At 43.1% G+C, this 14765-nt stretch overlaps 1 protein-coding gene across 1 annotated transcript in view; it reads right to left on the reverse strand.

Moving 5' to 3' along the window:
- sbf2 (SET binding factor 2) overlaps positions 1 to 14135 on the reverse strand; it is a 111882-nt gene extending 97747 nt beyond the window's left edge. The window contains exon 1 of the mRNA XM_036543284.1: positions 14013 to 14135. Coding sequence (XP_036399177.1) covers positions 14013 to 14067 — 55 coding nt within the window. The 5' untranslated portion in view covers positions 14068 to 14135. The remainder of the gene's footprint in view (positions 1 to 14012) is intronic.
- Between the last annotated feature and the right edge of the window lie 630 nt (positions 14136 to 14765).

Here is a 14765-nt window from a genome sequence, read left to right on the forward strand (position 1 = left end):
ATGTTGCAAAAGTACGCGTTTAATAGGGGATCTCAGACGAATAAGTTCATAAGGTGACAAGGAGCAAATTCCCAGACAAAAACGCAGCAGCAGCACTAGAAAAATATCATTCCGAAAGAACAGTGCACATTTAGGAACTTTTCCATTTTAACAAAGTCATATTCCTTCGCTTCTGTGTTTTTCATCTTGTCCACAGCATTTTCCATTTTCTTAAATTATTTCGCCCTTGTTTGTTTGACCACTTTCCTCTTCTTAATAACACTGCAGTGCATTTCCATGAGATAATGCAGAAGTTGGCCATAACTTCCAAGGCGACACACGTTCAGGGTTATGTGAAAGGAAGCAAGCGTTCAAAGTAGTAATAACTCAGCAGTTAGTGAGATCTGACTTGCCTTATTGTGAGCGCAAATTCTGCAAGTATTATTAGAAAGTGGAAGTGGAAAGTGGGTTTCCCAGCCACTTCTGCCCACAGTGGTCAAGTTAAAGTGGCATTTGGCAAGTGAGACATTTTCATGAAACAATGGTGTGATTCCCTGAAATATGGAGAAGGATGTGCACCAAACAGACAGAAATCACGCTACAAAGCTGTGCTTCCTGCGTAATGCAGCTAAATGTTAATCCGTATGCATACCTTTGCCCATCCCCCCGCCCCCGGCCTTCATTTTTCTCGTTAAGACTAAAGACTTCTCCCCATTTAGCGCATATTATGCAAGCTCCGGTGCAATATATTGCATGTAAATGTAAATTTTTCTATTTCAGTCTGAAATGCCCAATTCCATTTTGAAAAGTCCACTTCCACTTTAAAACCACCCACGCCCACTTCAGCACAAAAATAGAAATTATATTTCCTAAGGGCAATTAAGCAATTCCATCGCTGATTCCACTAGCACGCAAAAGTGGGAACCCTATGCCTGACAGGGCGTTCTGAAAAGACAGACAAAATCAGGTCATCGAAAGTGAAGCGCAGCCTTGCCAAAAGACAGTCAACCACACTCTGAAGAAGGCTGGTCTGGATGCCTGAACTTGCCTCCACTTTATAATGTCAGAAGACCATATTTTGACAAATGACTTTGTTTTGGTTTTACAGCGAGAGCCAAGAGACAGAACAGTGGTTTTCCATTCCACTTTCTGCGGGGGTCAAACAACAGGCTAAGCCAGTCCTATGCCACAGCCCTGTTTCCCTGTTTCTGGTGAAAAATGTGGGAGAGAAATTAAGTTCTAGCAGCACTGGGTTTTAGAAGGAATGAACGCCCACGTTGACCTCACTCACAATTGACCCCCCTGGGACACATTAAACTCACTGTGAGCCCACCAGCACTAAATCAATTACTTGTGTGGGCCCATCCAATGACACGCAAAACAAAATTTAGGCAGGAAAATAGGGTGCAAAGACCTACTCATCTGTCACCAAACAACACGGACAGCATCATCCTCCAACCAGCAAAGGGAACAGAGGGATGGATGGAAGGGACTTGAGAAGGAATCCAATCTAACTCCACTCCAGGCTGAAAGTGCCCTTCATGGGGTGGCTGGAGCAAAGACCTACCCCCAGTCCCTCACTCTGATGGTTGGCTTTGCCACATGGTGAAAAAAAAGATGCCACCATCTGCTCATATTACCATCTACCCGACCGGCCGCCCTCCCACAGTTTTCAGTCGACCCCTCGAACTCCTCATTCTCTCGATCATCACTCCCTAATCAAAATCACACCCAACTGGACTATTTTCTTAACCTGGCAAGGGCAGGAGTGCTGGGTTGAGTTTCCCTTGAGTTCTTGAGTTGTTTAAAAATCAAAAATGGATCCTGAGTGGAAACAGTAGGCCTCTCATTTCATGACTAATTGCAATTTAAAGTCAGATGTGCGCTTCACCCATTGCATGCGTGTTCAGCTCCCTCATGAATGAACTCTTCTAACAGGGTTCGGATGCTCCTCAAACAATGTGGGGAAAAAAACCCAAAGAAGAAGCTTTAGCTGGAAAGGGAAAGTCACAGTTTCTCACATAATATGTGCATTTGTTCCTATATTTAGTCATCTTGTAAACTCTTCACCCGCAACAGGAAACAGTTTCACTGCTTACACCAAATGCAACCCCAATTCCAAAAAAGTTGGGACATTATGAAAAATGCTAATAAAAATAAACAGGAGTGATCTGTAAATTCTATTCACCCTGTACTATATTGAAAACACTACAACAACACACCATTTGATGTTTTACCTTGTGAATTTAATTGTTTTTTGAAAATATACAATCATTTCAAATCTGATGACTGCAATACACTCCAAAAAAGTTGGGACAGTTGAGTGTTTACCACAGTGTAACATCACCATTTCTTTTAATAAGGCTTATTAAGCGTTTGGGCACTGAAGACACCAGTTGGTTAAGTTTGGCAAGCGGGATTTTCCCCCCTTCTTCCATTATGCAGGTCTTCAGCTGCGCAATTGTATGGGGCCTTCGTTGCCATATTTTGCGCTTCATAATGCACCACACATTCTCAATTGGAGACAGGTCAGAACTGCAGGCAGGCCAATCTAGCATCCGCACTCTCTGCTTACGCAGTCATGCACTTGTTATCCAGGCAGAATGTGGTTTGGCATTGTCCTGCTGGAAAATGCAGGGACGTCCCTGGAGAAGACGGCGTCTGGATGGGAGCATATGTTGCTGCAAAATTTGTATCTTTCTGCATTAATGGTGCCCTCACAGCTGTGCAAGTTACCCATGCCATGGGCACTAACACACCCCCATACCATGACAGACAGGCTTTTGGACCTGACGCTGATAACAACTTGGATGGTCCTTTTCCTCTTTGGCCCGGAGAACACGACGGCTGTTTTGTCCAAAAACTATTTGAAATGTTGACTCGTCGGACCACAAAACACACTTCCACTGTGCTACTGCCCATCTCAGATGAGACTGAGCCCAGAGAAGTCGGTGGAACTTCTGGACAGTGTTGATGTATGGCTTCTGCTTTGTATAGTAAAGCCTATTCTTCACTGATGCATCTGTTGGCAAATTGGCAAGCCTTGCTCTTGAAAGACTAGGCCTTTCTTATATACTATAACACGATTACCTCACCTGTTTAACATCACCTGTTTCACATCACCTTGTTATTTCAACTTGTCACATCCTTATTAGTCCTAAATTGCCCCTGTCCCAACTTTTTTGGAACGTGTTGCAGGCATAAATTTCATATCTTCAAAAAACAATGAAGTTGATTAGGTAAAACATGAAATACCTTGTCTTTACACTGTTTTCGTTTGAATACAAGTCAAAGTAAATTTACAAATTACTGCTTTCTGTTTTTATTTGCATTTCATTTACCGTCCCAACTTTTTTGGAATTGGGGTTGTACTAAAATTAGAAACTAAACACTACTTTAAAGAATGAAGAGGAACGAACTGAGAAATTCTGCAATGGAAGACAATGCAATCGGGATAACATGATGGTAGGGATGGTATCTGATCACCTTCTACTGAGAGGCTTTGATTTGACATGCTGTCTTCACCCCTGTACTTGGCTCACTGCTTGAAAAACATTTCCTCTATACCTTCGGATGTTTTTGTGAACCTCAACAACCACAAGAATGAACAGACATTTGTCTGGACCTCCAGCGAAAGCAATTTGAGCAAGCGCCACATCTGATGACAGTTATAATTCACACCAGCCTCATCAGCACTCGGTGTGATCAACAGGAAACCCCAGATAAAGAAAAACCTGCTCGCCAAAGCGCATGTCCATACTCCCAAATTACTGCTGTGAGGACAAGATTTGTTGAAAAGGCAACGTTAACAGACAAACTTTTTTATATTTTTGCAGCAAATGGATAACTGAAATGTCAGCATGCCAGAACCACGTCTGTCGTTCTAGAAAACAAAGGCGAAAGGAGCCCAATGGAATCTTGGGAGGATTAGCTCTTTCTGTGCCCTTGTAAGGCCTCAGTGCCCTACAAATGTCATTACACAGAGACAGAGATCAACACGATATAATTCTTCATGACTCGAGGTCTGTGAAACTCTTCGCCATCTGGCCACACTTCTCCCCTCCGATTTGAATCGGGCTGCTGTCAAAGTCAAAGGCACATTCCAACACTCTTGGGCCTGGTCTGAAGGCAGTTGTCTCGACTTAAGTAAAACCAAAAGCTGACATTTGGAGCCGCATCTCCACAGATTCCCGTAATGACAGGCTGACTGCTGGGAAGAGAAGCAGTATACGGAGCTGTGAACTGTTTGGGGGATTACACTGACTATACGGATGCTTTCTCTTAGATAACATTTCACTAAAGCTTAAAACTGTTTTAGACACTAAAAAAAAAACATGAAAATAGCCTCTGTCACCCCTGACCTTAAATAGAGAATCATAGCTATGGTGTTCATTTAGAGGCTGTTTGTAACATTACCTTTGTTGGTGAGGTGTGTTCACTGAAGGATAGATTCCTTCTTATAAACTTTTTTATTGCAGTCAGATTAGGTGGTGGGGAGCAAGGAAGAGTGAGCATTTTGTTACAACACTTGCAATGCCATGGAATGATAATCTATGAGGGATGAACCATGAAGATGACGTAAACCCTAGACAATCCTTTAACCACCTGTCAGATGTCACCCAGAATACTCGCACAATATTCTGCGTACAACGCGCACTCTCTACTAAATCAAAAACTAACACCTGGCTACATATGAGCACACCCAGTGCCAACCCTGGCAAGCAGACAGGTCGCTCAATGCAAGTGTCCAGAACAACAGAGAGCCTTTAGCACACTCATGCTAATCACTGTGGCATCGGTGTTTTTCAGTAAGAGGACCCTTGACAGGGCATTAGGCTTAACAAAGACCTGAAGCATGGCCACTTCAAAGACTCAAGCTCCCTGACAAAGCACCACTGGCATGGAATGACAGAAATGCAATCCCAGCTTCTGACAGTGGCTGTGCTTTACAGCATACAGGCACAGCTGTGGACACCACACGGGGACGGGGGGGGGGGGGGGCACGGTTGGCTCCCAGAGGTCCAAGTGGACTGGAACAGTGTCCACAGCACAGGAGCGCTAACAGGAGCTGAGGACACTTGCAGGAAATTAAGGAGCTGCTGCTCCTCTCATTTGTAAGGGGAGGTCCCGCTGCATTGCGCAACACCGGAGGTCATTATTTTGCAAGGAGAGATCAGCAACCTGCCAGTATTGCATCGTCAGCTTTTGACGCCAGACCTCATACTTGAGTTGAAATAGACCTCTGTTTTTTTCTGCACAATAAAACGTAGAAATCACAAACCAGATGATCAGGTAGTGCAAGGAGAACTGAATCAGTGTCACCAAAACTGATTTTAACAATAAACCTATCCTGCCATCAAGCATGGAGGACAGCCAATTGTTTGCTTTGCCACAGTACCCCCAACTTTTCTTATAATTATAACCTCCTATCAGACATTTTTTCCCTGCTCAATTCTCCTTACTTTCAGAAACAATGCATGCCCCTTCCTCAAATCAAGCATTGCCGTCAACTCAGGGCGAATGTACCATCAGACGGCCAGCTCCCTATGAAAGCTGTAGGGCTTCCCTGAAATTTCAGTGAACTTTACTGATAAAACTTAGACCTCACGTTCTAATTCGTGTCAACTGATTTTTGATTCACAGACTTATCAGCATCACCTTTATGAGCGTGACCAGATACATGAGTAAAAAAGCATGGACATGCAGCAGAAAGACGTACAGCGGTTTTTATTACACCAGTAATTCCCATAGTTTTTCAACCAATACAAAAAAAACAGAGCAATCAGCTGGTGCCTCTATTACCCTTCTGACATGGAAGTCTGTTGGCTACCAATCGTTCAAAACACAAATTAACTACTCATACTGCAGGCCACCTTTAAAATGACGGCAAAACTTAAGCCCCTCTAAAATCATAAAACACAGCCTAACGGAAGCAAAAAAAAATCTGATTATTTCATGTCCTCCACATTATTGTGTTTTGTTGTAGCGACAGTCACCACTTCGGAAAGAACAGTCTTCTAAGCCAAATTCAGGAGGGCCGGGACAGACATGTTGAGGATGTGGCAGATGAGCGATCAAGAGAATGACACAGAAACGTGACAAACAACTATTAGTTTCAAGGTCCACTCAACTGCACTATCGTCAAAATTACATTACATTATCGACATTTAGCAGACACTCTCATCCAGCGGGACTTCCATGAGTTACAATTTTACATATTATGCATTTACATTGAATTTACTGAGGCAATTTTGGGTTAACTACCTTGCCCAAGGGTACAACGGCAGTGTCCCAGCAAGGAATGGAACCGGCAACCTTTCGGTTGTGAGCCCTGCTCCTTACCACGACGCCACACTGCCGCCCCAGTCCACTTAACAGCAATACTGTCAAAATTCAAATGCAGGCAAAATAAAGGAATGAAAACCACATTTGACTGACATAGGAAGGAAGGAATGTCATCAGGCACATCTCGCATTTGAAAAATCTGGCTGAATTTCTGTGCGCTGGAGGTTGTTTGTAATTACAACTGCTCTAGTCACGACAAAAAATATGACCATCATCAGCTGTGAGAAATGCTGCTCAGTGACAGGAGTGATTGAAGAAATGAAACAGATTCTTCTCTTTCATAACATTGGCTGACAACACATGGCCAGTCCATAAAAATTCCGCTTACAGCTTTCTGATTTATAACACGCTCTTCAATTTATTCAGAGGTTTTCAGAGTAACCCCCTTCACAACACGATGGGTCAAATTTATAAGGCACGATTCACTTTTCCACAATGCAGACATGCGCCAGCATAACAGCTCAGAAAACACGCTCCCAAAGCTGTGCTTCCATCTCGTGACAGCAGCCCCGATCGGAGCTGAAGGAGCAACTGCACGGCAGCATCGAAACAAACCGCCAGAGTCACGCTATCACTTGATAAAATAATTCAAATAATTCACCCTACGCTGACCCTTACATACTCGCCTTCCCAAAGGTACCGGCCAACAGAACTCCAGTGGGGAGGAGTGCGTTTGCATGGACCTCATCACTCTGCATGTGGAAGCGTTTCTTCTCTCCCGGTGGAATACAAGGCTTTTTTTTTTTTGTTCAGTTTTTTTTTTTGTAAAGTTATGTAATTTACTTCCTGTGTTCAAAACCCAGGCCTGAACATCAGGCAGAAAAAGATGCTATCATGAAGGAAACACAGGCCTACGACCACCTGAAATCACATCTTCTCCTGCTTTAATACAGCCCACAGAGATGTGCTCTGACTGCACTGTAATGTAGGCAGCACACTGGATTCCTTGGTTTCACGTTGCAAATTACAATTTATTGCCTGCAGTAAGCCAGAATGCATTTACCGAGTCCCTCTGCCAATAAATGGGGAAACGGGATATCTCGGTAAGTGAAGAGGCACACTCCTAATTCAAGACAACACCCCCAAGCAGTCCTGCAATTCCCGTGCAAGGCGGTGACCTAAACCAAGGGCAACAGAAGAAAAGAAAATTAGCTAATCTCAGGGGAACAGCAGAAGAAAGGCTGGATATTCAAGACACATTTATTCACCGACACCTCCACAGGTTCAAGCAAACAAGTTCGCTTTCACATTCCGAACACCGTATTCACAGGAAAAGGTCAAAGGCTGAGGAAGAATCGAACGTGATCGTCAGGCACGCGTTTCGTGCTAAAAGGACCAGAACACATCATGAAACTGGATGGAGTACAAACTTGTTTTCCCCTCCTTGGAGCACGGAGAGCATACACCCGGGGCCTGTTTTTGGTTTCATCTTAGCACACAATAGCGCAATTTGCATTAAGCACCACTGAAACGGATCAGACGTTCGCGTTCAATCTGACCCACATTACTTCCCTAAATACCCCTCTTATGTAACCATTCCGTCCCAAGCAAGCCAAGATCGTTCCCAAATCACGTAATAAATAAAACTGCCGGCAGCGAAATAAGTACCATGTGCTCCAGAACCTTCCACCGAGTTCATTCTCTTGAATAACTGCGGTCACGTCCACCTGTCCCTGCTGTGCCAGGAAGCTTCTGTAACCGTCCGGACCATTCTGCAGCGAGGCACATATTATTCTTAAACTGGAGACAGAGCTGATTTTAATACAAAGTGATAAGCGCTGTGCTGTTCAGACACTGAGATGAGGCTGGGTTATGTAAGAGATAATAGGAGCACACTGCAGCGATCCATAATTCACGGACGTAAAAATTCTAAGGGGCGCGCCAATTTTCTGAGCTGATCCCGATACCAGACTGTCCAACCACATATTTCAACCCCAGTCTACCAAATGTCCAAGTGCTATAACCGTTTCATTCTAAAAGACACTACGACAGCAATGTCTTTGTACCTTGCAGGAGGCAGACCAACACTGCACTGGCAACTCGGAGTGACTGTGCTGTGAAAAATAGCAGCAAGTGAGCGGTGGTGCTCTGTCAAGAAGCAAGAGAGGCTTTCTTTGTGACCCTGCCGATGTGCGCACTGCATTCCCAAGCCACTCGTTCTGGGCCTGGGCCAAGTAACACAACCAATATGTGGCAAACAGTCCCATCCCCTGCCTGCCACTGCTTTGCGATCCATGCTGCCGGTCGCCACCTGGAGACCAGGGGTTAAACAAACACACATCCCGCACGTGGACCGTCGGTGAAAAACAGCGACCTGAGGATCCTGAAATGTGACCGGTGGAAGTTCCTCTCTGGAAGATCGAGCTGAGAAGCCCCGGGCAGCTGCACAGAGGCGCGGAACCTCTGATGATGTGTTTAAAACCCGGCTCAGATTCCTGCCTCTAGCTCCACGGCGGTGGCGTTCCACCACTGATCTGTTAGCGTGAAATGAGCGGGTCAGGGGAAGAAGAGGCTATTACCTCAAAGAGGAAATACATGCAGCCAGTAACCGCAGAGTAACAATGACACTATATAACAAAAAGATCAGCATTTTAAAAATCATGACCACTTATAGTTTAACTGCCTTGGTGAACACTTTATCAAGTTCATTTCATCAACAGAAATTAGCTTGCCAGATACATTAATAGTTTATATGCTAAGCTTAACATTACAGTCGATTCATAAGGACCAAACACCATTTTGCAAATTTATACTGGTCATTAACAAGAAAAAAATATTTAAATGATTAGGTTATAGCCCTATCTGCTCACAGTTAAATTCCTCCCATGCTTAATGCTGATGGTATGAACTTCATCTATAATGCAAAAGCAGAACAATAATTGACTTTCACTCACACTTAGTATTCCAGTGATGTACGCTTTGAAACAAACACTTCTTAATTGAATTAAATGATTGAATCCTGAATTCCCTATAGAACCATAACTTTGAAAGGAATATGACTTGTCTTGATAGAATGCAGCTGCTTTATTATTAATTTGTTTTATATATCAAACACGCAAGTGCAGCGCTCTCAGTTGCAGAAATCAACTACTCTTCGCATGCAGAGTTGCACTGTAGGAACTTTTACTTTTGAGGTCATTTTGAGATCCAACAAAATAAATTCTTTCCGTCTGCAGTGTGAACCCAATATGGCGCGATGAGAGGATCTTGGGAGCGTACATCACAAACCTGAATCATCCAATCGTTCTTATTTTTATTTGTGTAACCCATAAATCAATTGTGCAGGCCTGCTTTTCTTAACAGTTTATGCATGGCTATTCTCCTCAAGAGTTATGCGTCAAGACAGCCTTTATGGATTAACCAGCAAAGCGGGTAATTGTTGACAGCCCTATTGCAAACCCTCATAAATGTGTCAGTTCCACCTCCTCTAACCAGCTCTGGAGTAACGCAGCTCAGCTGGCACTGGTTTCCAACCTCCTCCTTCAACATACCACAAATTACTGAAAGCTGATGCCGAACACCCTTTGACCATCGGGGGAGACTTTCCTGCAGTATCTTCCTGAGTCTTTTTTTGTAAAGGAGATGGAAATAGGTCGAGGGGGCCTAAAAATATTGCATGAAGGAGCGGTGACGTGGTTTACGACCTCGGTCTGTGCCACTTGCTCCTCTATTCCGTCCACTGCCTGCAAGAAACAGCCAGCGGTCCCGCAAGTAAACTGGAGCGAAAACAAAGGGTTTGCATCTGCACAAAAACAAGCGCTCGTAAACAGCTGACATGACTGAGAAAGTGTGATTGTTCAATCAAGCTGTTGTCATTTTTCTCGGTTCCACGAAAGCCAGTCTTTTTGTTTGTCTACTCACAGAGATACTCAGTTTTTTTTTACTTTTTTACTTGTGGTTTCCAGTTATGAGCATGGGGAAACTGGCTCCCGCAAAGGGGTACCTGCTGCTCTGCTACTGGCCAGCTCCCACGGGCTCCCAGATAGCGGATCACCCCACACGTCAATGGCCGCAAAAGTCGAGCAGAAGAAAAAGGCACTGCACGGAGAGGACAGGGGTAAAATTTTCAATGGAGATGTCAATCCCACAGCTCTGAGGGAGTAATCCTTCAGGACAGCAGAGGCTCGACTCGACCCATTTATTCTCTGTTCCACCAAATGGGGGTTTTGACAGTTCCGGCAGAGCCTGCTTTTGTGAGGAAGATGCTTGAATCTATGCAGGCTCAGGCGATGCCAGGAACATTTTGTTCCTCCAACACAAGTCAGTCGTTTGTCACTTGGCTCTCCACGCAAGTGGATGATGGTGGACACTGTTTACCTATTCAGAGCAGGGCCGAGGCAGACGAATGAGTGGATGCAGCTGGAGGGTTTCGCTGACCCCCAGGGCCTGGCTGGCAGCAAATAAACTGGGGATTCCTTTATGCTCTCTGAATCAGCAATGTCCCAGATAGATTCGTTTTTTTTTTTTCCCCCCTGAAGAAAGAATGCACAGACCACCGAAAACTTGGCATGGCTCTTCTTGCCATACATAGAACATGGAAACCGAGATGTGACAGCCAAAGTTCATCTGCTACTTAAATACCTACAATTCTCTGAGAGGTCTCCAGGGTTTTATACACATAATTCGTTTGGGAATAGAAAGCAGTTCCCATCACAATGCAGAAACCAGATCTGTCTCAATCTATTATTATTCCTGGCACAATCAAGACTATGCTCAGCACCTGTGTGTCTGATCTCACCTGCCAAAATGTAACTGGATATTGCAATCAATTATGTGTACCTTAGAGTAACTGAATCACCCCCCTCACTACAACAAGTCTAAAGCAACTACATCTGCCTCCTCATTCAAGGGCTACATGGGACAGTACTGCATGCCTGTTAAACTGATGAAAGTAGCCGAATCATTCAAAATTCAGTTTAAACAAGAGCAGATGTACTAAATTATTATTTTCCATTTATAACTGAGACTAACCATTTATGTTGTTCTCAGTGACCAAGGCAGCACAAAATGGACCGTGTAATTAGATCAATAGGCAACGATTTGGCAGTGGCCACTTTCCCCTGTTGTGTTAGACCATTCCAAAGTGAATCATCACATTAGACACGTGAACGACACATTAGACGGCTCTCGAGTGAATCAATTTCAATAAAGCCAAAAATATCCCCTTTACTGAAACGGGAATTACATGTTTAGTAAAAGCAATGAACAAGGTGGACAAAAGTACTGTGTTTATCACATGAGGTGCGTTAAACCAACCCCTCTTAATGTACAAATAATTTTAAAAATATTTTTCATTTTCAAACCTTGAAAAATGTAATTCAATTCAAGCACTGCATGCCCCTCTGCTACAAGCCAAACCAGGCCAGGTTTAACAGACATTATTAATTTTTTATTATCAAATTTCCACCTCCTACACCACACTATTGATCATCGGCTGTTATTAGGATGCAACATTGTTATTGTCAGATGCCCTTCTGTATTTATTATTTATTATTCATTTTTACTGAAGCAAATCAGGCTAAGCACCTACCTCAAGGCTAAAGCAGCATGGCCCCAGATGGGAATTGATTGTGCACCTGTTGTGTTCACAGGTCCTTAACCCCTGAGTCACAGTTACCATTTTACAATGTACCTTTCGTCAAAACATGTAAAGCTAATAGAGATGACAATGGTTAGTACCCCTTGCTTGTTCTTGGAAGCCAATGTTCCCATGTCTGTTGTAATGGGATGCGCATATACGTTCACTGAACTGTAGGCAAAAACGAAACCATGAGAAAGGCACTACTGACAACCACAAACCGTGGGTCTGTCACTCACAAACCTCAAGTTTAAACATTTCCTTTTTTTAAATGCATACTGATGCTTTTGGTCTAAAGTCAACATGAGATGGATAGCATCACTGTTGCCCAGCATTAAGCTAATATGGCCTGTTCTCTGAAAAACAGTAGTTTAACTCACAAGTATCATTTTATTTTAAATGCATACCAAAGTGAGACTGGAATTAATTTTAATATTTCTGACAGAAAACAATATTAAAAATACAGATTTGCAAATGAATCCACACTTTTTTTCATTATTTTCATAGGACATATCACGAACAGTGCAGTATAGCTCACATTTGTGCTTATGCTATTGATTGTCGCGATAAGTGTTTTGTAAATGGTCATTGGAGAAGTGACAAGAAGTCAGTTTCTTCTCCAGATAGCACACGAGGCTCCTTAGCTTTATGCACACCTCCACAAAAAAGGCTTTCAGCATACAAATATGCCAAGTTACACACATGTATGAAGTATGTATTCTTTATCTTTTTAAGTTCTCAGGGCCACCGTGATTAATTCTGTAGGAAACCCCACAAAGCACCTACGTCTCACTCTCAATGCAGTACTGGAACCAGTAATTTGGCAAATGGCACACCTAACATCCGATTTTATATTCAGTTCTTTTTCGAATGGTTAACGAGTGAAAGCCAGGTAGCGTCACACTGAAATTCAAACATTTTACTGGTGACGTCAAAGGATATAATCCTAGCCTAAACCAATCTAAAATTGTTTCAAGTTTTTAAAAAAATTCTAAGAAATGTTATTTTCACAAAAGTTGATCACACTCAACCTTCTAATCGCGCACCGGGCCAAACTGCTGCTACTGATAATTAGTAACACCTGCGGGGTTCTTCAGTTTAGGAGCAGGGGCGGTAGTTGTGTCGTGTTTCCTCCTGGTAATCATGCATCCGTTTTTTTCCCCCACAACCAAAAGGAAGCGTTCCCTCCTTCCCAGAGCCAGAGCTGTAACCCGACAGCACCCACAGCAAGTCTGTCTGGCGAGCAAATCTGTGCCTTAATGCACCGCTCAAAGCAAATGCATCATGTCAGTTCAACAGAACTGACCTATTAACTGGACTAAAACGAAAATCAATGAGGCACGAAGCACTTTAAATGATCCATAAAGACTCAATAGACAGTGTTTAATGTAAATGAAAGGCACTGTCACGCAGCTCCCAAAATGTAAAAACAAAAAAAACACAAAGTACTTAGATCCACCTAGACTAGATAACTTAGCTAACCTAACGTCAAATATAACACGTGACTTTTTAAAAATCACGCAGGACCACACTGTAAACCTTACTTTTCCTCAATGGTAGCTAGCCTATGCTTAGCCAGCTTCATCCTAAGTTTCGAGCTCTGTGTGCATGTAAAACAATACACCTAGCTAGACAAATACATAGTTAATAGTCAGTTCGCTACACTTGTTAGTTTGCTGTGTAACTAGTTAGCTTGTTCAAAGACGTCACCCTTATGCACAGAGACGTTTTCTCTGCCCCATCCGAGTTGACAATCTACACACGTCATTCATTAGCCAACTAGCTAGCTAAAACAGCCTGCCAACTAGCTAGCTAGCTTCTCAGGCAGGATATGACAAGCTCTCGTTACAGGAAAGTTCCATTTGCTGTTAAAATATGTGAAAATAACCCCATATCTACCTAATTGTGGAGTTTTTGTTTCATTCAGCACTATAAATATATTTTCACTAGCAGCGCACTGGAAGAAATAACAAATAAATTTAGAAATCAAAACAATGTGGAGAGTGCCAGGCATCCCAATCTCAGAACACCAATAGCCTATTAACCCTCTGACTGTTCGGCCTCAACAAATCGCAGCAATTTGTTCAAAAGTGTTTCATTCGAAACTCACCGGCCTTTTCGTGATCATATCCCACGACAATGAAATAATCTGCCAGTCTCGCCATGCTTTGTTCTTTATACGAAGTTTACCAAGACAATTCAGCATTTTTCTTTCTCCAAAAGCACAGCCATGTTTGACACAAGTGAGCGCACTACGCATGCGTCCGGCAGTTGGCGCTCCTGTATGGGCGTGGGCCACTTGGTTTACAAACAAAAATCTGTGCGCTGCGCTTCACAACTCCCCAGGTGCACTTGGGCCGTTCATTCATAGGCATCTGTTCAGAGAAAGCGCTGTGCAGAGCCGTGTCTGTGTGATCTGGGTACACCGAGACTGACCACAGATTAACGCGTGCATTCTGTCTAAAGATAGGTGGATCTAGGGAGCGACTCAGATTTTGCGAAATTATTTGAAATGGCGGTTTTTGGATTAGCCTAATGATGAGCAGATGGTGTGCAGATTCATTTATATTTAATTCGTCTGGATTGCTCGTTTTATTCTCTGACCTCACTGTGCTGTCAATGGACATTATTTAGAGAATCAATGAATCCGCGCATCTTTGATTATAAAATAAGCCTCGTTCTACTTAGGAAAGTAGAATGATATGAAAGTAAATAAACAAATCATTTACAGAAACAAACACAAAAAAGACATGAGGAGAAGGTTAGTTTTAACACTGGCTTGTTAAAACGTTTACAGTTGGAAGCCAACGATACAATTACTAAAGAGTGATTGCTTCTTTTTTGATACTGTCTGTGGAGCCAT

The sequence above is a fragment of the Megalops cyprinoides genome, chromosome 13, assembly GCF_013368585.1.
Source record: "Megalops cyprinoides isolate fMegCyp1 chromosome 13, fMegCyp1.pri, whole genome shotgun sequence".
Taxonomy (NCBI): Eukaryota; Metazoa; Chordata; class Actinopteri; order Elopiformes; family Megalopidae; genus Megalops; species Megalops cyprinoides.